Source organism: Nyctereutes procyonoides, unplaced genomic scaffold, assembly GCF_905146905.1.
Source record: "Nyctereutes procyonoides isolate TBG_1078 unplaced genomic scaffold, NYPRO_anot_genome, whole genome shotgun sequence".
NCBI lineage: Eukaryota > Metazoa > Chordata > Mammalia > Carnivora > Canidae > Nyctereutes > Nyctereutes procyonoides.
The window spans coordinates 83,614,356-83,639,854 of record NW_026575125.1 but is presented as its reverse complement, the minus strand read 5'-3'; the positions used below and the strand labels follow the sequence as shown (position 1 = coordinate 83,639,854).

The following is a 25,499-nucleotide window of genomic DNA, read 5'->3' as shown; positions in this document are numbered from 1 at the left end:
GCAATGGATCGTTTGCATGTCATACTGAGACAATGTGATATACAATAAGAAGAACATGGGCTTTAGAGTCAGACAAATCTAGGTTTGGTTTCTGGTTCTATCCTTATTAGGTGTACAACTATGGTTTAGTTACTTAACCTGTCCTAGTTAAATACAAAAGCACATTGACTTTAATCAGTTCTCTTTTTATTGCATATTTGGTAGGTGCCATGAGCTTTGCCTGAATTATCTCGTTTAACCCTCATGGCAACTCATGAGCTAGGAATTACTATCCTGATTGTACAGATGAGAAAACTGTCCAAAATCAAATTATTAGTAAGTAGTAGCATAGGGATTCCAGTCTTAGTTTGTGATTATGTTCTATCACTGTCTGATATTCCCACTCAGCCACTACCAGTCTAGGACATGATTTTAGCTAAATGACGAGAGTTAAGATTCAGTTTAAATATGCAGAGCATTGAAAAAGATTCTTAACTGACCCAAATGCTTTGCCATTTGACTGCAATTTCACACAAATTAAAAGAGAAACAAAAAGAAGGGTTCCTGGGTGGCTCAGTCAGTTAAATATCTGACTCTTGACTTCAGCTCAGGTTATGATCTGGGGTCCTGAGATCGAACCCCACGTAGGTCTCCATTCTGGGTGTGGAGCCTGCTTAAGATTCTCTCTCTTCCAGGTACCTGAGTGGCTCAGTGGTTGAGCATCTGCCTTTGGCTCAGGTTGTGATCCCAGGGTCCTGGGATGGAGTCCCACATCAGACTCCCCATACGGAGCCTTCTTCTCCCTCTGCCTATGTCTCTGCCACTCTCTCTGTGTCTCTCATGAATAAATAAATAAAATCTTTTAAAAAAAGGATTCTCTCTCTCCCTCTCCCTTGTCCATCCCCCACTAAAGAACTCTATATTTATTTAGGTTTACTAAATGTTTAACTATTAACCTAAATATTTACTTAGATTATTGAATGACTTTATTATTTAATTGTTAATATAGAAACATAAACAGGCAATGTGAAGGAATAAGCAAATCAATAACAACAAAAATACAAAGCACTCAAATAGGTCCTTTTATAAAAATTAGTATATACACGATAAAGGTGCACATTGGAGTATTAAATAACAAAAATTCAACCAAGTAAATTTTAAAAAAAGATATTCATTCATGAGAAACACAGAGAGAGACAGAGACATAGGCAGAGCGGATGTGGAACTCGATCGCAGGACCCCAGGATCATGACCTGAGCCAAAGGCAGATGCTCAGTCACTGACCCACTCAGGTGCCCCACCAAGTAACTTTTAAAGATCTAACTGGCTTTCCGAATTGATTCATGTATCAGGCAACATTCCATCTAGCAAGTAAAGAGGAGCTTCAAAGGGCTACAGAAAAGGGAAAAAATTTTAAAGTGGAGAGGGAGTAGAAAAAAGGAAATTATTAGCAAATAATCGATTGTCTTAAACAAAGTTGCCATCCCAAGGGGAATGGAAGAATGATATATCAGTAAAATTCGTAGTGCTGACCAAGAAATTTCATGGTAACAGACTAAAGGTTACATTCTGGGAGGCTGAAACAGCAGTTAGATTAGATATTAAGTATTAGTTTACTGACATCAGGCCTTAACCTACATAACACCATATAGGGCTTGCAATTTTCTTTTTTTTTAAAGATTTTATTTATTTATTCATAGAGATGCAGAGAGAGAGAGAGTAGCAGAGACACAGACAGAGGGAGAAGCAGGCTCCATGCAGAGAGCCTGACATGGGACTCTATCCAGCGTCTCCAGGATCACACCCTGGGCTGCAGGCAGCGCTAAACCGCTGCACCACCGGGGCTGCCCGCAATTTTCTTTTTAACATAGAAAAAGTTCCTTTTATGCGCTGAGCATCTTTATATATATTAACACCCATAAACTTTACAAAAGCCCTATGAAGTAGGTATTACTCACTTTCATTGTGTGGATAAGAATAGAAGCTGAGAAAGATTAAGAAAGTAGGCCAAAACTGATACAGCTCGTGAGTAAACAAGACATAAACCCAGGTTATCTGACCCCACAGCCCATTGACCTATTACATCACACTGTTTTAGTATGACTACAACATTCAAACTATCCACTGCATAGCGAAAGCAAGCTGCGGGGAGGACACATAGCAAAATAGTGGTAATGTCTGTGTTAGGGTGGTTGCCTTATGGATTTTAATTTTTGGTTTTTGCTCTTGCCTATCTAAATAATTAAAAAGTATCTGTTATATAAAAATAGTAATGAACAGTGGAGAGAGTAAAAGATGTAAAGAGAAAACCAAGGTAACAGGACATTTTCCCTCTAAGAAGTTCTCAAGGACCAAGACCATGCTTCATGAAGGTGCTCTGTTAAAGTATATTATTGGAATCTCAATCTTACCTGAAATAGCAAGAGAGTTTGAGTTATGCTTAGTTCTCTGAATCTTACTCAGAGACTGGAAAGGCGACACTATGTACCACAGCTAGCAGCTGGGGTATCTGGGAACTACTAAAGCTATTCTTTTCAATCATCCCATCAGATATACATTTAACAATGTCTCTTGACTATAATCCCTCAGAAGGGACACTGGGAGATAGCTTATACTATATATACATGCACTCCAAAAGTTAGTCCAGGATTAATATGTGCTCATTCTGCATGGCAGAATGGTAGTCTGGTTGAAATGATTAACTGGTTGGTAATTTTCAGTATAAAAGACTGAGACAGGGCAGTCCGGGTGGCTCAGCGGTTTAGTGCCACCTTCAGCCCAGGGTGTGGTCCTGGAGTCCCAGGATCGAGTCCCATATTAGGCTCCCTGCATGGAGCCTGCTTCTCCCTCTGCCTGTGTCTCTGCCTCTCTTTCTCTCTCTGTGTTTCTCATGAATAAATCAATAAAATCTTAAAAAAAATAAAAGACTGAGACAGACCTTCTTTAAAGCAAGTCATCTTAGTATCATCATCAGCAGCAGCAGCACCATTAACCCTTGATGAGTAGGTAATATGTGCCAGGTCCTGTACTAATTGATTTACATGTCATTGACTCTCACAATAAATCTTGTCAAGTACATACTATTATTATCATCCCCATTATACAGAGGAGGACGCTAAAAGACAAAGGAACTTGCCCAAGGCCACCGAACTGCTTTAGCCAGGGTAGAGAAATTCTTTCTCCTGTCTTGACCATTGGTTGAGATTGTTACCTAATTGCATCTGAATTAAACCTAAGGAGAGGACACCAGCACAGGGACATTTTGCCTCTCCCTCCCCAATCATTGCTGGTAGGAATACGTTTTGCCTGCAAAGTGATGGCAGTGAAAAGCATGAGGATTTAAGATTTAGTTTGCTGAGCATTAATTGGCCTTTGTCTGATCCACGTGTACACTGAAAATACCTGTGCACTCCCTGCCTGCCTCTCAGAGATGTTTTTCCATGAGTGGTTCTCTGTGTATACCAGAGTCTATTTCACCTGTTGAAAAGATAAACCATCAATCACAATTCCTGCCCTTGAGGTATTCACCATCTAGACAAATGGTAATGTTGTTTGTGGATAGCATAACTGCTTGCACAGAGAAAAAAAATGTGGATGAAGCACACACAAGCAAGGCTAAATCCATTGAAACAAAGAAGGAACATTCTGCATAAATTGAAGCCTTAGGGAGAATGACTAAGAAGGGGTTTACCTGTTGGGAAAGATAGTACTCACAGAGATTTTGCACTAACTTTTGAATGTATGAAAGTCAATTGCAGGACTTTTCTTGAAGAACAAGAAAGGATGGCATAAACATGGCACATAAAGGTGTGAGAGAAAATCTTGATATTAGCAATATTGAGAGAAGGCTTGAAAGAAGAAATGGAAAGCCTGAGTATGAGAGTATTGAGGGGAGAATACATATAGCTCTGAATTCACTGGATAAGAAAGAACTTGTTTTTATGTAAGAGAGAAGGCACATGGAAAGTGAGAAATAGTTAAGAAAGCTTTTCTACTCAGGGTGGGAGGTAAATATGGGTGTTCAATATTTTATAGTAGAAGGAAACTGATGTGGCTCTCTGGATTCAACTGATCTGTTGAATTATTGCCTCTAAATTACTCTCCCTGCAGGTAAAGGCTAGCTTCTCACACAGAAAAGAACTGGCATTTACTGCCTACTTTCTGTGTGCCAGAATATGGCTTAGCCCTTTACATGTATTATATCATCTTCAAAAAAACTCCACAAAGTACGATCCCTAACAGATGGAAAATGTGAGGCCTGTAGAGATTAAGTGACAAGTCCAAGTTCACACAGATTCTAAGTGGCTGAGCTCAGGGCTGCTTGACTCCAAAGCACACATGCTTTACCAGACACTTCATCTTGGGCAATGTACCAATCTTTCTGTTCTTTACAATATGTGACAGACCTCAAGAAACTAGTGTGACCAGCAGGCAGGCTAGTAGCTCTCTGGTGAGTTTTCTTGTACAGGATATACACAATCATAAAAAAAAGGATATACACAATCATTTATTATTCCACTGCTTCTATTATTAAAATCCACACATCTTGTGAGGTAATAGTGTCACTCTCCAGTCCTCGAAGTTATATTCCTTACCGGGATACCCCATAGGGAACAATCATGACCAGTTTTTGCTCATTGGTTTTCTTTGTTGAAGAACATCTGAGCAAATCAGTCAACACATAGAAAACAGAGAAGGGAAATAAATGAGGCCTTCCATTAAAGCTCCAGTAGGCAGTTAACATATGAATTCATCTATGGCTTTCCATTAGTTACAGGAAAATGTAAACATAGGTCTAGAAAGTTCTGGGTACTGCCTGGTCCCAGAGAATGTCAACAATTTGGGGTGAGACAATTCTTCTAAGAGACTAGGCTACAAAGTTTTCTATAAATGTCTTTTTTTATAAGAAACTCTAGTAGATCCAGAATCCCTAAGATTCCATTCATGATCCTATTTATATATTTTCCTCCTATTTTTAATTTTAAAGTTTTCTAAAATATTTTAATTGTGGTCAAAAATACATGACATGAAATTTACCATCTAATCCATTTTAAGTGTACAGTTCAGTGGTGTTAAGTATATTCACATTGTTGGGCAACAGATCTCTAGAACTTTTTAATCTCGCAAAACTGAAATTCTATATCCACTAAACAACAACTTCCCATTTCCCCCTCCCCTAGCCCCTGGTAAACAACATTCTACTTTTTATTTCTATTAATTGGAGTAGTTTAAATACTGATAAATCAGTAGTTTAAATACTGATAAATAGAATCATAAGGTTTTTATCTTTTTTTGATTGGCTTATTTCACTTAGCATAACATCCTCAAGATTCATTTAGATCCTATTTTTATTTTTATTACTTTTTAAAATATTTTATTCATTTATTTGAGAGAGAGTAGAGAGAGAGATAGAGCATAGGGGGAGAGGGAGAAGCAGACTCCCTGCTGAGCTGGAGCCCCACATGGGGCTCAATCCCAGGACCCTCGATCTTAGGACACTGAGATCACAACCTAAGCCTAAGACAGATGTTTAACTGACTAAGCCACCCAGGTGCCCACTACCTATTACATTCTAAATACTACTCTAGTCTACCAATACCATGGATCTTCCTCTTATAGTACTAACATAACTCTGTGCATTCTTATCTCTAAGCATAATGTATCATATTTTTATTTAAATATATATGTTGATGCCTAGCTTCTCAAACTAGAAGCCAGTTAATTCCTTATAGGGCAAGAACTATCTTCTCTCTCAAATGTCCTCAGATGCATGTAGACTATAGACTAGTGTCTGCACAAAATATTGGTAAGAACTCGAGTTCTAGTCCTGGTTTTATCACTTAACGGTTTCATGACCTTGGACAAATTTTTTGCTTAGCTTGTCTGGGTTTTGGTTTCTTCATCCATAAACTGAAGATAATAGTAGCATCTATCTGCATTGGGGTTTTGTGAAGATAATGACTTAATGCATATGTGAGGTACTTAGAATAATTCCTGGAACATGGTAAGTGCTCAGCAAGTATTAGCTAGTAGTGATAGTAGCATTATTTAGAGTCAAGTGGAACTGAGTTTAAATCCCAGCTCTGTCAATGATTAAATATACATGCATGCTGTGCCATTGTGAGCTTGTTGTTTATGGTATACACACACATACATTCACATGTATGTATAGGAGCAACATCTTGTGATACAACTGTGTGACAAAGACAGGTGATATTTTTACTACCAACTGCCATCTGTGTTCTCTCCTTTGGCATCCAGTAAGATTGTACTTGTCTTCCTGTTCTGCTCCCCTTGTATGCTGGTTGGATGTGGAGGCTCTAGTAGAGAACATCAAGGGCTTAGAAGAAGATGGGAGGAGACTGGAATACAGAAATACCCCTGGGAGGCTGCCTGCCAAACAACTTACTGGACCATGGAGTGAGTGAGAAATAAACCTTTTACTATATTAAGTCCCTAAGATGTTGGTTGTTTGTCATAGCAAGTAACCTTTAAAACTAATATAATGATTTGCTAATTTTTCATGCTCAATATTCAATTATATTAAAATTGTAGCAGCCTCAACTGAAATACACAAATTCAGGTATAAAATTCATTTCTAACCAAAGGCATTTCCTGCAGTTCTGTATAGCAGGGCTGGGAGGATGATCAGGCAAGTGAGGTACCTAAAGGTTTTTCAATGACTCTCTGCATCCATGACTGCTTGTCTTCTTGTTCTTCCGGTCATCCCCCGGCATCTGTGTGTGCTAGGACATATATGCCCATGGATCCCTTAAATGGAAGGGTTATGGCTATAAGCCCCCCAAAAAAACTTCATTTAGAAACCCAAGGCATTTTCAGGCCTGGGCCTTACTTGCTAAGCAAAGGGAGTTTGCATGTACTCCCTCTCCACCAGATACTTTCCTGTGCTGAGCTGGCTGACCTGCCCCAACCTCTCCATAAAGATGGTCCACTGTGCCATGATTCCTTGGGGGGAATTAACTTGCCCTTTGCTTTGGCTTACTGGCTGACTATATCTCAGGGACATCTGTTCAATGGCCAGTTTTGGCCTTGGAATGGGCTCCAGATCCAGCATTTTGGGGCTGGTGATGAAGCAAACATAGGGAGCTCTACCAGTCCAGCACTCTCCACCCACAACATGGCCCCAACACACATACCTACATGCATTCTTACTGTGCCTGCTGCTAAAATATAACCCTCTGAGGATTCTAGTAGAGGTAGCTCCTAGGCTGACTGTTCCAACTCTCCTACTTCATATTAGTAGTCTAGGGAATTGGGCTCCCATGCATTTTAATTTTGAGTAAGAGAAATTGGAAGAAGAATGGAGATATGGAGGATGAAGATGCTTTGCTGCTAAAAATAATGCTGAGAGAGAAGGAGAAAAGGAGGAGGAGGAAAAGGAAGAGGAGGGAAGGAGAAGGAAAAAGAAGAGACAGAGAGATGCCAGGGGATAGGAAATCTGAAATAGAAAGGAGTGGGGGATGCTACAGGGAATAAGGATAGAAATAAAAAAAAGAAAAGAAAGGAAGAAAAATCAGAATAGAAAAAACTTCAGGACACAAATGAAGGAAAGACATAAATAGAGATGAGAGAAGGAAACACTTAGACTGAGAAGTAGCAGTAGGGGAATGACAACCCTGGAGCCATTGAAAGGAGGAAGGGGGAGTGGTGGCAGGGCTTGTGCTTCAAACAGCTCAGATAATGCCAAAGGAGAAAGGCTAAACCTGCTGTGGCAAGCCTTAGGGTAAGCCCACTAGATCGTGAGCCTTCTGTAAGGCTCTGCTGACTCACCTGGGACCATCTCCAGAGTGTTCTCTGATATCTTTTTTGTTGTTGTTGTTCTCTGATATCTTAAAGAACTCATCACAAAGTTGCTGAAGCTTTATCTCATCATGTGTCTGTTATGAACACTGAATCAAATGGGGAAATACAAAAGATAACTGTCACTGGCCACTGCTCTTTCAGTTTTTGGTTCAGGACCCTAGATTTGGGCTCTGCTCTCAGAACAATGGTGAAGGAAAGAAAGGAACTATAAGGAAATCTTACAGGTAGGTAAAGGGTACTGGGTCAAATTGCCATTCGCCACAGTCTCCCTTGTTTCTCCAAGGGATTCAGATAACTGTAATCATTTAGGGGAAAGTAAGAGCATGAAGGGAACAGGAAAGGTAGAGCTGGGATACTATGGGAAGCCATGTTGTTAGCTATTCCTCCTACACCTCCTCTTGATGATGATGGCAGAGAAGAAGTATATGCCAATTTGACAAGCCTGACAGACCCACTCCTTCCTTAGCCTCCCAGACTTAATGCCAATCCCTCAGGGCACAAGGGCCTCACAGAGACATGAAGCCTAGTTGAGCTCGGTAATCCTACTCTCAGGGTGACCATTAGGTGGGTAGGGTTAATGAAGAGTTGTTGGAGGCCAAAGGTGAGTGGGAAGTTTTGTAAGTTAAATACCTCCTACTTTTAAATGCTCCCAATTCTCCAACCTTACTTCTGTCTTTCTCCCTATCCCTCTCCCCCTTTCTTTCTCCTTTCTCTTTTTTTACATCTGATACACACATATGGATTATTTATATATTTATACATATGATATAAATATATCATGGTATATAACTATGTTATATCATAATATATATCGTATATTGTTATATACAATGATATAGTCATCATTGGCCCAGACATGGATTGATTGATTGATTGATTGATTGATTTATAAGGCCAATATGATGATGGGATGCCTGGGTGTCTCAGTGGTTGAGCATCTGCCTTCAGCTTAGGTCCTGATCCTGGGGTGCTGGGATTGAGTCCCACATCGGACTATCTGCAGGGATCCTGCTTCTGCCTGTGCCTCTCTCTGTGTGTCTCTCATGAATAAATAGATAAAATCTTAAAAAAATAAAGCCAATATGATGAACACTTGTGAACCTACTGCCCAACAGAAAAACAAACAAACAGGGCAGCCCGGGTGGCTCAGTGGTTTAGTGCCACCTTCGGCCCAGGGCCTGATCCTGGAGACCCAGGATCGAGTCCCACGTCAGTCTCCCTGCATGGAACCTGCTTCTCCCTCTGCCTGTGTCTCTGCCCCTGACCCCCGTGTGTCTCTCATGAATAAATAAAATCTTAAAAAAAAGAAAAAGAAAAAAAACAACTAAGACATCACCAAGAAATTTATATCTGTTTATGTGCTCCTAGTCTATCTTATCCCTTTGTTCCCTTTGTTGCTACCAGAGGTAACAACTATCTTGTGTTCAGAGTTTATGGTTCCTGTGATTTATTTCCCATTTGATCACATTTGTATGTATACAATGGTACTTTGGCCACTCAGTCATTTACCTAACCATGTGACCAAAGTCAGATTTCTCACTGTTTTTGAGTCTTAGTTTCCTCTAATAAAAAATGATAATAATATCTGCCTCAGAGGGTTGTTGTGACAATTCAGTGTCTTAATGCTTATAAAGCACCTAGACAAGAGCTTTGCAGATGACTATGGGTAATAATAACAGTAATGTGCTGATGTTGCCTAAACTGCCCCTTTTTCCATTTGTTAACTCATGTGCTATCTCCAGAAAGACTAACCTAATTTCCTTAGTTGAAACCAGTTGTTTGCTTTCTCTACATTCCCATGGTACCTATTCACACCTTCATTCTGGCCCATGTTTCATACTAGTGCTAATAACAAGTCTGTTCTCCTTTAAAGCAGTAGTTCTTAATAATATCAGTACATTAAAATCATCTGAGATCTTTAAGAGTCCTGGTCTAAGCCCTATGCCAGACCAATTAAATGAGAATCTCTATGAGTGAGACCCAGACAACAGCATTTATTATAACTTTTACAGATGATTCTAATGTATAACCAAGGTTAAGAACCATGCCTTGGAAAAGAAGTCGGCAAATCGTGGCCTACAAGCCAACTCCCACTCACTGCCTATTTTTGTAAATAAAATTCTGTTGGTCCATTTGTTTATGTATTTTCTATGACCAATGTTACACTATAATGGCACAGTTGAGAGTTGTAACAGATATTAATGGGCCCTCAAAGTCTAAATGATTCACTATCTGAATCATTACAGAAAAAATGTGTTGACCCGTACCTTAGAAAATAATTTGAGTATAGGGACCATGTCTTATTCATCTCATTTTTTTCTAAATATGGCTAACACAGTGCTTTGTCCATAGCTGCTTAATAAGAGATTGTCCAAAGAATGGATAGAAATGAGGTAAAAGGTCCTGTCTGCCAAATTCAAATCTAAAGTTGATTTTTCCAGGAGTGCTGACATCAGCCAGTATTTTGAAGTATGTGAATTCCAGTCTCCTTGTTGGTTGGGAGAAGATGACCTTGAAAGAGCACTGGAAACAGAAAGGAAAGCTACCTTGCCTTGCTCCTTAAATCAATTCTCAGAGAACAGTGCTGGCCTCTCCACTGCCATACGGCATTCTTTAGTTTTAGGATCTCTAATTGGCTTCCATCACTCCCAAGTCCTTCCAGTTTGAAAAACACTTGAATTGATTGCTTTTTGGAGATCTCTTCCAGATTTGTCTTATGGGCTGTCTTGTGGTTTATTTTTTTTATTTTTTTTAAATCTTTTTTTTAAATTTTTATTTATTTATGATAGAGAGAGAGAGAGAGAGAGAGAGAGAGAGAGAGAGAGGCAGAGACACAGGCAGAGGGAGAAGCAGGCTCCATGCACCGGGAGCCCGATGTGGGATTCGATCCCGGGTCTCCAGGATCGCGCCCTGGGCCAAAGGCAGGCGCCAAACCGCTGTGCCACCCAGGGATCCCTGTCTTGTGGTTTAGTTATTTATATCACAGTGGTTAAAAATTGATGCTGTGGAGTCAGGCAAACCCAGATGTGAATCTTGGTTGTATGATGCTGGACTTGCTGCTTGCTGGCTCTAAATGTGTTTCTGAATCTGCAAAATGGGCATAGAAATGCATACTTCATAGGGTTCTTGAAGTAAATGAGATAATGTCTGTAAAACACTGAGTACTGGACAAACAGTAAACACTCAGTTAAAGGTTTCTCTGACTTTCTTCAGTATACCTATCATCATCAAAGGTCTCATCCACCCTGCCATGTTGTAAGCAAGGGCCTTATCTTAGCCATTTCTGCCTCCCTGCCATGCCTAGCACATAGTGGGCTCTCATTGTGCATCAACTGCTTGAAATATATAACCTGTCAACCCAAATAAAGCCATGGCAGGGATGCAGATGTCAGGCTCCACCTCATCTCTCACTTTTTACTGCCTGGATCCTTAGGCATCTGGGTGTTAATCAAGGCCATATATCAAAAATAGGCACTGACATATGTGGTAATTTTACCAGCCTTGAGGCTGTCAAAAATTAATTTGTCTACATTCTCCAAATGAACAGTAACTTTATTAAAATTCCCACCTGTGACAGATACATAGCACATTAATTTTTCTTAGGGAAAGGAACTGCCTCTGAAGTTATATTCCTAAAACATTTGTCACAACAAGTCTAAATTACTAAGATAGTGCTTAGATTCAAATCTAGAGGACATATAAAAGCCAGCCTCCCAGTCTTTGACAGGAAAAAAAAAGATATAGAAAACATATTCTAAGGCTCACAACCATTTCTCCTGCTTCAACACTGAATTGGGCTCAGGGACTATTATGTTAGCCTGGGAATAATGTGCTGTGTTTTGGAAATGTAATTGTATTAATAAAATGCTACTGTACAGAGGCTCCCAGGCCAGCATGTCTGGACATGGCCACTTCCATTGATTTACTTAAGATTAACCTCAGGAGAATAAACAGGGTAGATACCTCAGTCAGTGAGAGATCACTGTGGGGCAGCTCAAAATTCTTGTCAGTTCAATAGCAATCAACACGAGATTAAAGGTCAGGTCCCCAAGTACTTAAAGCCAATAGCAAAACCCTCAGAGGGGGAAGTTTACTTTCCCTAGCTCAGGTTTCTTCTTTCTGTGACCTTTGCCTGGCTACCACATGAATCCCACAGTGGGTGATACATGTCTTTATACTTGGTCTTAAATTAATGACAAAGCTTAATGTAGACTCTTCCCAGGGAGAGTCACATTTATTTAGAAGTTACTGGGTTCAAAATAAAAGATCGACATGCTAGTAGTAGATAAATCTGAAGAAATTCATGTCAAGACACTTCTTAGTCAAAGTTCTATAAACTAAAGACAGAAGAAAATATTCTGTAAGGGAGAAATAACACCTGGCTGAGAGTGGGATATGGGGGGGGGGATGTAACAGTTCAACTTACAGCAGATTTATCATCAGAAACTATGGAGGCCAGAAGAAAGTGGCACAAGATTGTTAAAGTGCTGAAAGAAAAGAGCTATCAACTGTAAGTCCCACATCCAGGAAAAATATCCTTCAGGAATTAAGCTGGAAGATTCTGTATTAGAGTGTTAAAAGCGGGAAAGAGTGCATAAGATTGCCCAATACCATCACTGCAATGTAAGACTCCTCCCACCCCATTACTAGGCATTGATTACTCGAATTGATATATTAGGCTAAAAGTAGCATAGTTTCCATAGGGAAAATCATTTTATCATGACTCTGGGTTTCAAAACACAGAAAATTCTACTTAATATGCCTCTATAAAAGGATTTTATTCGCTTACATGGCTAAACATCATCAGGCATAGCTAGATTTTGTGATTCAAAAACCATCATCAGGATTTAGTTTCTCCCTACCCCTAAGTTCTGCTTTCTTTAAATGTCTGTATTGTGGTTGTTGTTGTTTTAGAGAGAGAGAGAGAGAGAGGGAGGGACAGAGAGAGAAAGACAGCAAGGGAGGGGCAGAGGGAGAGGGAGAGAGAGAATCTTAAGCAGGGTCCATGCCTAGTGTGGAGCCAATGCAGGGCTTGATCTCATGACCCTGAGATCATGACCTGAACTGAAATCAGAGTTGTACATTTAACTGACTGAACCACCCAGGTGCCCCCAGGATGTCTGAGTTCGTGAATGGATTCTCCTTTTACTTAAAGATGGCTGCCAGCAGTATTCCAGACTATATCTTTCCATATCCCATTCCAGTAGAAAAAAATGAGAGCACTTGTACAACATTTCCAAGAAAAGCCATAAAATTCACTCTGATTTGTAAGTTTAGGATACAAGTCCACACCTGGAGTAGTCAGTATAGTCAGGCAAATGCTGTGTGACCATTGATTTAGGCCTGGGTCTCAGGGCTGGAGGTGGAATTCCAGCTAGGAAGGTGGACTGAAGTGGGAAAGAAATTGAGTCTCTATATGAAAATTAGGGTCCATTGGAAAGGTAAAATGCTTGCTGGGGAGGTAAACAGCAAATGCCCCCCACAACCAAACCTAGACAATCTCTTAGAGTTGTTTGATGCAGAAAGTATGCATGTTGATAAAAGGGTGCCAATAAAATTTATTTATTTAGGCATCCTTTACAAGCCTCTACAAAATCCCACTGTTTTGTTTAAGTTTTTTTTAAAGCATCCTTTACAAGCCTCTACAAAATCCCACTGTTTTGTTTAAGTTTTTTTTTAAAGATTTTATCTATTTCAGAGATAGAGCAACATAGATATATATAGAGAGAGAGGGAGAAGAAGAAACAGAGAAAGAAAAGCAGACTCCGTGCTGAGTGCAGAGCCCTACACAGTCCTACAACCCCAAGATCATGACCCAAGCTGAAATTAAATTGGACACCCAACTGACTGAGCCACCCAGGTGCCCCTAAATCCCATGGTTTTATCATGAATATGGGGTTAATTTAGAAATGAGAAAGAAAAAATAAGAATAAATAGGACATCTGAAAGGAGAAATATAAATAGTGAGATGCCCCAAAGGCTGGCCTGATTTACTACTTCAAAATGTTGTGGATCAGAGGTCAGGAAACTTTTTAAAAAAAAAGGCAAGATAGTTAGCAGGAAACTTTTTTTAAAAAAGGCAAGCAAGGCCCATATGTTTAATGGGCCATACATATCCTAGCATGAAAACATCCATGGAAAATAGGTAAATAAATGTGTTTGGCTGGGTGCCAATAAAAAACTTTATTTTTAGAACAGGCAGTAGGCTGGGTTTGGCACACAGGCGGTAGATTGTCAAATTCTGTTATAGAGGGATAAGTAATGTACTATGTAGGAATATGAGCTCTATTTTTAGATGTATCTGGATTTGAGTCTTGCCTCTTACTCACTAGCTCTGTGCCCATGGATAATTTCCTTAATTACCCTACACCTCAATTTCCTCATTTGCATACTAGAAATAATAATAAAAGATATCTAAGAGAGTAATTGTGAAATTTAAAAGAGAAAATGCACATAAATCAGAGTATAATGCCCGGCATGTATGTATGTAAGTAGTCAGTAAATTGTAGCTATTATTATTATTATTATTATTATTATTATTATGAATGTCAGTAGGAAGAAACTATAGGAAAATCTTGTGAGAGGGAAGAAACACGGTAGTGTTGTTTTAAGGATACATACTTATTAAAACATTCCAACTATATTTTTAGAGTAGTGGGATTTGTGTCATCAATTACAACTTAGGAAAGAGAATTACAGCTTTCAGAGAAGAGTCCACAATTAGTCTTCTCTCAAGATACTGATGAAACCCAAAAATTCCCCAGAATTACTGGATGCCTTTTAAAACCATCAGTAAGTTTTTAAAAATTATTTTGTTCAAATTTATTTTGTCTCAACATTATATGGTCTCATTCATTTGGGAAATATAAAAAATAGTGAAAGGGAATAAAGGGGAAAGGAGAAAAATGAGTGGGAAATATCAGAAAGGGAGACAGAACATGAGAGACTCCTAACTCTGGGAGATGAACGAGGGGTGGTGGAAGGGAAGGTGGGCAGGGGGTGGGGGTGACTGGGTGACGGGCACTGAGGGGGGCACTTGATGGGATGAGCACTGGGTGTTATTCTATATGTTGGCAAATTGAACACCAATAAAAAATAAATTTATAAAAATTTGTTTTGTCTCCACACCTGGAATTCTGCATGCATTTGTAATGATTGTCCTTCACTAAATACAGAGCAGAGCTGGAGAAGATTTGGAAAGGGCATCTGGAGAGATTAATGGTTCATATGGGTGAATGTATGAGGGCCCTCTATCTTCAAATTTAATTATCACACTGACTTTATAAAGGTATGTTGAGCATTAAATGCCGAAATGGATATTCTATTTTTTAGTAATGTGAACTTAAATGAGTATCATTAACAAATTAAATTACTCAGCACAAGGCCTGGTACAAAGTAGGCATCCACCAACTACTAGTTCCCTTTCTTTAGATGCACACAAAGCTAGACTTTATGCCCAAAGGGATGAGTCTTCCATTCACAGGGAAAACTGAAATTCTACATGGTTCTCCACTGAGTTACTATGAAGCAAATGGAATTGGTGGAACTGGACCAATAAGAGAACCAGTGCAATGTTAGATATATACTAGAAATTAGCGTGCAAGAAGCAGGTTCAAGTAAACTCAAGAACCAAAGCCAATACCAAAAAAGTAATACAGACAATTTAGTGCATAAATGCTCAAACTTATAGCAGCAAGCAATGGCTGGACAGCATGGTCTGTGTACCAAGATCTTTCTATTGACTCTGCTAAATAGTGTAACTCACTTCTGGGACTTCTTTTTTTAAATGTGTGTAGTGAATCTTGCATGAAGATGATATTGAAGATCCATGACACTATATTCCCTTGAAGGATTTTCCATTTTCTTGGCCAAGTGAGACCTGAAGCTTCATAGGGAGGCAATAAAACATACCCACCAATGTAGAAGGCTTTACAAATATGACTTAAGTTCCCAGAGCTCTCTCAAGGGCATGTGGTATTAGATTTGCCAAGAGGCTAGTATACCCTATATGCTCTATTTTGTTTCAGGGATGACTATTGTGGTCATAGGCTAGATGATGCTGGATGGAAAAGATCTTCCCAAGTCAAGAAAAGGGTAATATCTGTTTTACCATCCTGGATAGAGGTAAAGGCAGTGACAGCATGGGTCCTGTGTGCTGCCACCTGGACAGATTAGAGGTGGTGAAAGGACAATTATACATTCCTCCCTCTTTAAATATGCTTGTCAGGGGCTCATAGTCATGTGTTATGTTATTACCCATGACGATATATTCCAATGGTTAGGGTGAACTGTGTAGTATTATAAGAAGTAATTACTTATGGAAGGTATCATGGTTCTGGGTGTGAGCAGAGGTAACTGCAGGAATTAAAAACCATAAACATTTTGGAATTTTATTACAGCTGTAGACAAATGAGAAAGAATAAAAGGAGGATGACTGTTGATGTAAAGCTCCCAGGGAGGCCAATCTTCAGTGAATTCACAATGGTTCACACTGTGGTGCTGACTTTGTATAGTGAGAATCTTTTTTTTTTCCAGTGCACTCAGTGGTAGATTAGAATCTGGAGGACTAAAAAAAAAAAAAAAAGATTCTGGAGGACTGATGCTATTAAAACCCACAAAAAACTGATGTATAAGCCAAAAGCAAATTTATATTTATTTATTTACTTATAATGAGAATTAACTGCAAAATAGGCTAGAATACTCCATGTCAGCTGGTTAGTGAGTTCTCTCCCCATAACAAAGTTTATATGGGAACATAATTACAATCAGATTACTTCTACATGGGGTCACAGCAAGGGTGTTAGGTGGCAATCTTAATGGCCATCTCACTTTATGTGGACCCCACTGTATGTGGACCTGGTAAATCATATATAATCAACATCCCCTCTTTGAGTTTAGAGATTACCGATGCCCTATGACTCTTTAATTGCCCCCTTTCTAGATTCTCTGAAGACCATTCTATCACTAAAAATTCCTTCTTCAGACTTATCATAAAATGATTAGATTTTATCTTGCTGGATTGCATCAATCACATAGCAGATCTGCCTTCCTTAAACTACAATCTTGGTTGGACTTGGGGACTCCTCAAGCCTTTTGCAGACTACATCTTCAAGTAGGTTACCTCTCATCTGTTCTCAGTAGATTTTAATCAGTTTCACTCTCAGATAAGTTAATTTGGTATAAGTTCTTAGAAAAACATCTGTGTAACTTTATACTAAATAATGAGTTTATTCTATTGAAGTGGATGGTGTTTTTATAATGAAATTTGGAAGAGGTAAACAAAATGGTTGCTAGCTAGTAGACAGTTAAGCATTATCCCAGTATCCTATTTCTATGATCATTCTGATTGTTGAATTGTATCACATAGAGCACAAGAATTCCTTGACTGGGAACTCATCAACAAGGGGTTTCTTGAAATGGGGGGATTTATAGGCCAAAATGAATTATCTGTTCTGAGAGGCTGTGAAATCTGAAGATTTCTTGGAGAAGAAGGTGATGCTGCTGCAGAGGGAAGGTCCAAACAGGAAATAAGGTAATGCATCTTTGTGAGAGAGCACATAATGATAAATTATGTCCTTAAGATAAGAAAGATTGGTGATGAAGCCAACTGAATGATTCCCATCAGCATTCTGAGACCATACTTGGGTCAGTAAGGAAAGTGACTAGAGGCTACGGGTTACTGTTTTGTTACAGAATTGGGGGTGCTAGATCAGGATACCTCCAAGTAATCCCAGAGACACTTAAAGTTTAAATAGATCTACTTGTTAGAGGCCTTCATACAATCCCAGTACCGCAGTGAGAATTTCTTGGCACAATTGGAATATGTGCATCCAGGTTTCCTTGTTATGAGAACATGTGGAGTAAAGTGGAATGTATAGCAAGCTATTGATAAAGGAGACCCCTTGTAAATGCAAATAAGGGTTGGCACAGTGGTTAGTGAGGCACTGATGGGAAAAATGATCTATTTGTTAGTGCTACTGGATGAAAGAGGTAAGGGCCTAAGTGGGTTTAAATATTGTCAAAGTTAGCATAATTCCCCAGAAACAAGGCCAAAGAACAATGACACTTCATGTTCTGAGAGGTCTTGATGGCTGCTAGGGAATAAGGAATTATTGATCTTTCTTTTAATCTAAAATCAATTATGGGGACATACATCCACACCAAGAAGCAAGGAACAGAGGACTGACTATTACTAGCAAACATCAATTGTCACTAGTTATCCTTAACATTATAGAGAGTTTTGTGTCTCAAGCATGGCACTACTTTCATTCAGAAGCATTAAGAATCCATACATAGAGCTGATGTGTGCCAAGAGCACAACACAAGCAATCAAACCCCTCAATCAAATTAAGATTTATGTAACAATGGTGTTGATGTCCATGTCCCAGGACTTGTCAGAAGGGATTGTTCAGACAGTTGTCTGCCATTATTTACTTTTCACAATTCTCAACTAGATAAGGGTCTCCAGAGGTGGTCCATAAGGATATACAACTTAACATCAATGGCTGTGATCCCAAATGGTGACCACACTGAAGCCTCTAGAGTCAAAAACTACTATAGGGCCTGACCCTAAGTCTTCAGTATAGATTTATTTAACCAGATTCCCTTACCTGCCAGGTAAGGCAACAAGGACAGGCTGTAGACATAATTATGATGAGACTCCTTCCCCAACTTTCATTCATATTTATCAGAGGTCATTATCCTAGACCTGGCCATTTTGACTTGGCCATTAGCCATGCTATAGCATAAAGTAGGTTGTTGAGGAAGTGGGGAGAAAGATGGAATTAGTAGGGCTTGGCTAAAAATATGTACATGCCTGAAAGGCTAGTTCTCAAGGAAGTGGACCGACAGTTCCAATAAGAGTCTTCAAATGGCCATGCCATCTGGTTTGTCAATAGCTAAGAGATCCGGGTCTTTTGAGCAAGCAGAAGTCTTTTAAATGGCAACAAAATACATAACTGTATGGAATGGTAGTAGAGTTGTATTTCCATGAAGGTTGGTTTGTGTTGAAGCTGGACTCCAGTCAATAGGTGGAGCAGGTTCCAGCCTGGTAGGATGTGGAATGCAATTAGGAATTCAACCAAGGATTCCTAAATGAACAGGGAACTAGAATGCAGACCAGTGAGGGTGAGGGTGAAAGTCTTGGGCCTAATCTTAGGCACAGGAGACTTAGGCTAACAAACTCAACCCAGATCTCACCCATTGGAGGGAATGGGGTTGCCAGGGAACTTCCAGTGTTGTTTTCATTGGCTCAGACTGGCCAGAGTTTTGCCTACAGACTTTCAATCCTCTTGGGAATTTGGTACCACCTGCAGGAAGTGCCAGTGAATTGTTCACATTATTGTTGAGTTCGGTTTGGTTTGGTGATGGGTCAGCAAATGAACAAGACCTAGTTATTTAAATTCCCAGAAGTACATGAGTTCAGGACTGTCTATTAAGTTGTATCATAGTTCCCCACCTGTATTTTAAATGCTAGTGCAGAATATAAATCTAAGGCTGGAGGTAAGAGGGATATAACTTTGCAAAATGACCTGCTCTCTTACTGGTGAGTTGAGTTATTTATCCTTGCTGGGGCTCGAGAACGTTTGGCGAGGCAATCTCTTGTAAAGTGACCTGCCTGGCTGCAGTAGAGGCACAACTGAGGTTCTTGCTGGCGGGCTCGTTTGGCTGGGGTGAGAGGTGGCTGGCTTCCACGCAACTGTATAGGTTCTTCCTTGGGTGGCAGATTTGTGGGGCTGGAAAAGGCTTGGTGGTGGATCAGGGAAGCCAACATTGGGAACTGGGTCTCTGACTGAAGAAGCTCTGGCCTGTCATTACGTTTCTTGTCCAACTGAATACACTGAGTGATCAGGTCTGGAAGGTTGTTCATCATATCTGTGCCACTCACTTCATTGTGGATGGAATCAGCTAGTCCTTCTTGTAAGTGATCATTCTGATTGGCTTCATTACAGATCAAATTTTGAGCAAGGAGCTGGAAAGTAGAAGCATCCTGCTGAGAAGAGGAGTTATCCTCTTTGTTCAGAGGGTCTATTTCCTGTTTTATAGGCTCACCAAATGATTGCTGGAATTCAAGAACAAACTTCTCATACTGTTTTAGCAGAGTGTTCTGGTCAGGCCCGGATATGACTCCACAACCTTCCATCTGCTGAGAAAGGTAGTCAAAAAAGAACTTGATTTGGACATCATCTGCAGGATTGGAGAACTTGAGAGTTGTCAACCGTGCAGGAAATCCTGAGATACTGGCAGGGTCACTGTGGAACTGAGAAAGATGTTCAAGTAAACACGTTACAGATATCATTGGGGTGGTCAGGGTTGGCATGACTTGGCCCCTCAGATCAGGGTTCTCTTCAGTCAGATGCTCTATTTCTGGTGGCAGAATCAGATTCTCTACTTGAAGGGAGGAATGCTCTACTTGCAAGGTAGACGGTGATTCTGTGTACTTCTCCATTGGGTCTTCTGGAATCAAGCCAGACTAGGTAGAACTAATTGCCAGTACTGGAAACCAATGTGTGGACAGTAGGGTTTCCTCTATCATCAGAGAGATAGTGTCATGAGTAAGTAGCCAAAACTGCTACCTATAAAACAGTTGCAAAGGGATGCTGAGAGCTGAATTCGAGAGATGCAAAATTGTTGTCCACTATTCACTGTTGCCTCTTCTCATGGAGAATGCCAATGTTCTGCACATTCAGAAGTGATAAATTACCTTAGGACACATAGAGGATTTGGAATTAAGAAGGCAAATACAAAAGTCACAATAGATTTTTCTCTCTACTCCCTTTCTTTGTAATATAGGAGAAATTTGCCCTCAAACTAAGACTTTGATTCTAAAGTACCTCTTTTTTATCAGAAAATCAAAGAAATTTATAACCCAAAGTGATCTTAGAGATTATCCAGGCCAAATTCATAATTTCATGAATGAGAAAACAGAGACCCAGGAAGGTAAAGATGTTTGCCCAAGGTCACACAACTACTTAATATCAGAGCTGGCACACTCATCAGTACTGCTGTTGAAAACAGCACTTCCTTCAGGACCACAGATGTGCTCATTTGTACATGTTACTTGAGCATGATGATGGTTCATGCCCCCTTACTACTTAAAATATAATCTGGGAGCCAGCACCATCAACATTACCAGGGAGACTGTTAGAAATGCAGACTCTCAGGTCCCACCCCAGACTTCCTGAATTACTATTCCACTTAAACAGATTTGCCAGGTGATTCAAATATGCACTGAAATTTGAGAAAAGCTGCTCTAGAGAGCATGTTGACCTACTTGAAATAATGACTGGTTGGACTTGAACCTCAATGCTCCAATCCCAGCATGCATTGCTATAGTGATCTGATGGCTGTAGGGGTAGTTAATCCATATTTTTCTAGATTCCTAGTCCTTATCTAAGGTCACATTTGGTTGTCATGAAGATGCTTAAGATGCCATAGGCAAGATGTAGAGGTGAAGTTGGGAATTTAGTAAACAGGAACAGAATATTCTTAAAAGTATAAAGATCAGAATGTTTAGTAATCATCCCTGCACTGATAATAAGAATGAAGCAACCTGTTAGAGTTAAAAACAAACCTAAAATATATGGCATATAAGTTGAACTATTCTGCAGTGTAATTCCCCTAATTGCCCTTTCCTTGTGTAGCATACCATTTAATTGTATTTACATTGGCCACTAGTGGGCAAAAATGTGCATCATTGAATGTAATATTTTTTTCTCTAGGTTTTAGTTGATGGGTCTTCCTCTCTGGACCTGTGGAAGAGATTACTGGAAGACTGAAATTGTATAAGATTGGAGGCCAGAAACTTGGCATTAATTAGTTGCATGACATTAAAGAACTAATTTGGGTCTCAATTTCCTCTTTCATCTAATGAGGATGACTATCTTGTTTACTTCAGAGAGTTATGGTATCAGTGAGATAGTAGATGGTTCTCTGAGTGACAGAGAGAGAGATACTCCCAAGATTGTTCCAATGCAGCTAACAATACCCTTGGTGAGGCTCTTTGTCATATATGGCCAAGATAGGGAGATACTGTCATATTCTTTCTTCCTTCCTTTCCATATCTCACCATTCTGGTTAGTCTACCTTTCCATTTTCCAGGGACCCATCAATGAGTCTATTCCTGCTAGTCCAGTTAGGTGTCATTGAAATGTAAGATGTTAATTAATTAATGAAGGTTAGTAATTGGCCTTTCTCAAGTCATTCACTCTTTCCTCAAAATTTAATGTGCATAAGAAACAACTTGGTCCCAATCCCCAACAATTTTGATTCAATAGGTGGGGTGGATGCCAGGAATCTGTACATTTAACAAGCTGCCCCAAAGATTTCTGATGGTTCTAGTCCTTGTGAAAACGCCACCCAGATGAACCTCAAGGAATAAAGTCATATTATAGCATCACAGAGAAGTAAGAATGGGGAGGGGACATATTTGGAAGCAGGAGGCCTTCAAATGACATAGAATAATAGGTTGCAGCCCATTCTACTTCTGCATAAAGTCCACAAAGAGCCCACACTGTTCTTCACAACTGTACTTCTCTCACAGACAGTGGAGTGCAAGAGTTTAGCATGTAAATTCTAGAGTCAGACTGACATGGGTCCAAATCTTGGCTTGGCCAAAAGTTGTGTGACTTTGGAAAGTTGCTTAATCTCTCCAAGAATCAGCTTCCAAACTTATAAATGGATGTGATTTTAATACCTTCCTCATAGTATTGTGAGGACTAAATGAAATGAAAAGAGATTAGGCAGCTTAATGCAGATGACAGGTGCTTCATAAATTTAGCTATCATTTTGCTAGGTCCATGGCCTGTTATCTGACTATGTTGTAGAATTTAATTTTTAAAAAATTTTGAAAGGTAACACAGAGTATGTACTGTTTATTATATAACACTCCCAGTGGTATCTGGGAAAATATCCCCAAATTAAGCCATTAACATTTCTGCAGGAAAAATGTCTGATATTCATATTAAAAGAGACAAAGACTAAGTTAATATCAGTTTAGGTCATATTTGATACTAAATTAATGAAAAATAGCTTCCATTTTACAGAGCTTTTAGATTTTAAAAATGAAAATAAAGGGTATGGACCTTTCTACCAAAATCCTCTTTGGGTTGGAAAAGTGCGATTTTAACTTTTCCTTCTCTGTTCCTGCCTTCTGCCCTTTCCCCTCCACCCTCAGCAATTCCAGAACATCTGTAGAAATCTCCTGTTTCTTAATAGAATTATGTATTCAAGGTGGCAGAGCATATAATTATTCTAATTATGTAGCATTGGTGAAAAACTTGCCAAAATTATAAGCATTTGCCCAGATGCTAATCATACAATGGCACTGTTGTCGATGGCAATTGTTTAATCTCTCAAAGAAAATCTATCTTGTCTTATCATTTTGGAAATAGCTCTCCTTTTAGAGGTCAATGGCCTTCTATCAGATTGTTCCAGTAGATCCTGGGGTCAAGCATGCCAGTCCGGAGGAGCTCCAGACCTCAATCTTGGGGAGATAAAGCAGAGACTGAGCTGAAACCTCAAATGCACAGGTTTGGGGAATCAGACTAGTGAGCTTGAGCCAGGCCTGACAAAAAACTGCATACGTTTAAGTTTTTAGTTGACTGCCATGTGTTTCAACTTCAAAAACAGCAAGACAAAAATAGGTTTAGTAAACACTAAAAAGGCCATTTGGGCATTTGTGTTCAGTTTGACTCCAGGTCATGGTTGACTGTTTCCCTGCATGAAACTACTCCATGCTGGAGTCCTCTGAAACTCCATTTGGTGAAGAGCCTGAAGTACCTTGCTGCTTATAAGAGAGATGTTTGTCCTTTCACTACTTAATTTTCAAGGTGTTCTACACAATCCTTTGGAGAAGCTTTCAACTATCGCCTTCCAACTACCCAGAGCACTTGCATTTTTACTCCTGAACTCCAGACGATCTAAAGGTAGCTTTGGCCATGAGAACTAAACTGAGACATAAACAGCACTCAAAAGGTGAGCATAAGTGTATACTGTTTAAATTTGTCTAGAGATTTGGGTATGACCCTAGCTAGCTCTACCATCATTTAGACAGACAACCTTGGGAAAGTCACTTCCTCTCTCTAGGCCAGTTTCTATAGCTGTACAATGAAGAGATTGGGTTTCTCAAATTTTATCACATATAAGACATTCTGATTCAAGAGAGCTAGAAGGAGACTCAGAAATCTATATTTTTTATAGGCACTCCAAATGACTGTGGCAAGAGATCTTCAGATTTTACCTTGGGAATATTGGGTGACTGTCCAGACAGAGCTCTGACATTTGTCAGAGATTCTCAAGTTTCAGGGTACATAAGAATCTCTTGGGATTTTAACATGCAGATTCTTGGGCTTTAACCCTAGGCAGTATAATTCAGTGGGTCTGGGATGAGACCAGATAACCTGCATTTTAATCAAGCCCTGCAGATGATGTTGATGCACAAGTTTCTCTGATAATGCTTGAGAAACTCTTGGTTGAATATGCTCAAAAGATCCTTTCTGCTTCAGCACTATCTACAATTTTTGAAAGTAGAAACTATTTGGTTCCAAAAGTGGCACCTGAAGTGTGTGATATGTGGGTTGCTTCCTTCCAAGCCTCTTCCTGAGGCTGTATGGTCACATCTAAACAGTGGGCTAGTGCAGGCCTACCTCAGAAATATGAAAAGTAGCTGGCTTGAGGACAAGAGAGAGGGTCACAAATAAGCTGACCCTGCTCTTAGGTTCTATGGTTCCTGTTGGGAGATTTGCACTGCTCTGCCCTGCCTGTGAGTGAGGCAGAAAAGCCATCCAAATATCCTCATATTCGAGATAGAACAGCAGCCCAGCTGGGGTCGACCTGGCCACTGTTATATCTCAGACTTCAACCTTTCTTCTGGCTCAGCTGGCCCCATGGCCAAGCTGCTTATGAAGTTAAACATGTCATGAACACTCTCTACAAGTATTCCCTGGCAGTTTTCCAGTTGTCCTTTCTACTGTGCATAACTCCATTAAGGAGCCACACTTGCTATACCAGCCTTCCTCCTCTTTGCACCTATTTAACATTCCTCCTAAGGACATATTTCCCTGTCTCCTTTTCCTGCCTTCTCCCTTTTGCTTATTGTCTCTGCTGGCAGCCATGTCACATGGCTGAATGATCCTGCTCAGTCACCAGCTAGAACCTTGGCTGGTAACATCATCCCGGCAATAATGACCCATTTGCATCATTATTTTCTCTCAATCCAGCAGAGAACACCTACAAGGAATGGGTGAGTTTTTATACAAAGGCAAAAATAAGGAGGCCAGGCCGAGGGCAAGATTATCCACCAGACAGGCATCCTAAGACAGTAACAGAGCATTGTGAATAAAATATTATCAACATATAAAAGAGCATTACACAGAGTCCAAGAAAAAAAACCCAAAACAGACTCCATTTTGCCTCTTTACTATATTTGCCTACTTGGTTCAGCCCCTGAGGGGTACCAACATTATATGGGTCTATATTTCACCAACTCATGATTTCAGTGGAAGTAGCTGTGTCCTGGAGGTTTGCAAACTCCTGAAGATCAAGTGTGCTCGTACTTACAACTCACAGAAGATGTTACAACACATGGCAGACAAGCTCTGTAGCAGGATTGAGTCTAAGTCTCATTTCAATCCTACAAGTGTTGAGGACATGGTGGGCCTCTGACACACTGGAAATGAAGAGGTTTGTATCTGTAT

The 25,499-nt window shown here is 39.8% G+C and overlaps 1 protein-coding gene across 1 annotated transcript; it reads right to left on the bottom strand.

Annotated features, from left to right (window-relative positions):
• Positions 1–19,342: 19,342 nt before the first annotated feature.
• Positions 19,343–20,251, bottom strand: RTL4 (retrotransposon Gag like 4). The gene has a single exon (XM_055337487.1). It carries the CDS (start codon positions 20,249–20,251, stop codon positions 19,343–19,345), a length of 909 nt encoding a protein of 302 aa, XP_055193462.1.
• Positions 20,252–25,499: the final 5,248 nt, after the last annotated feature.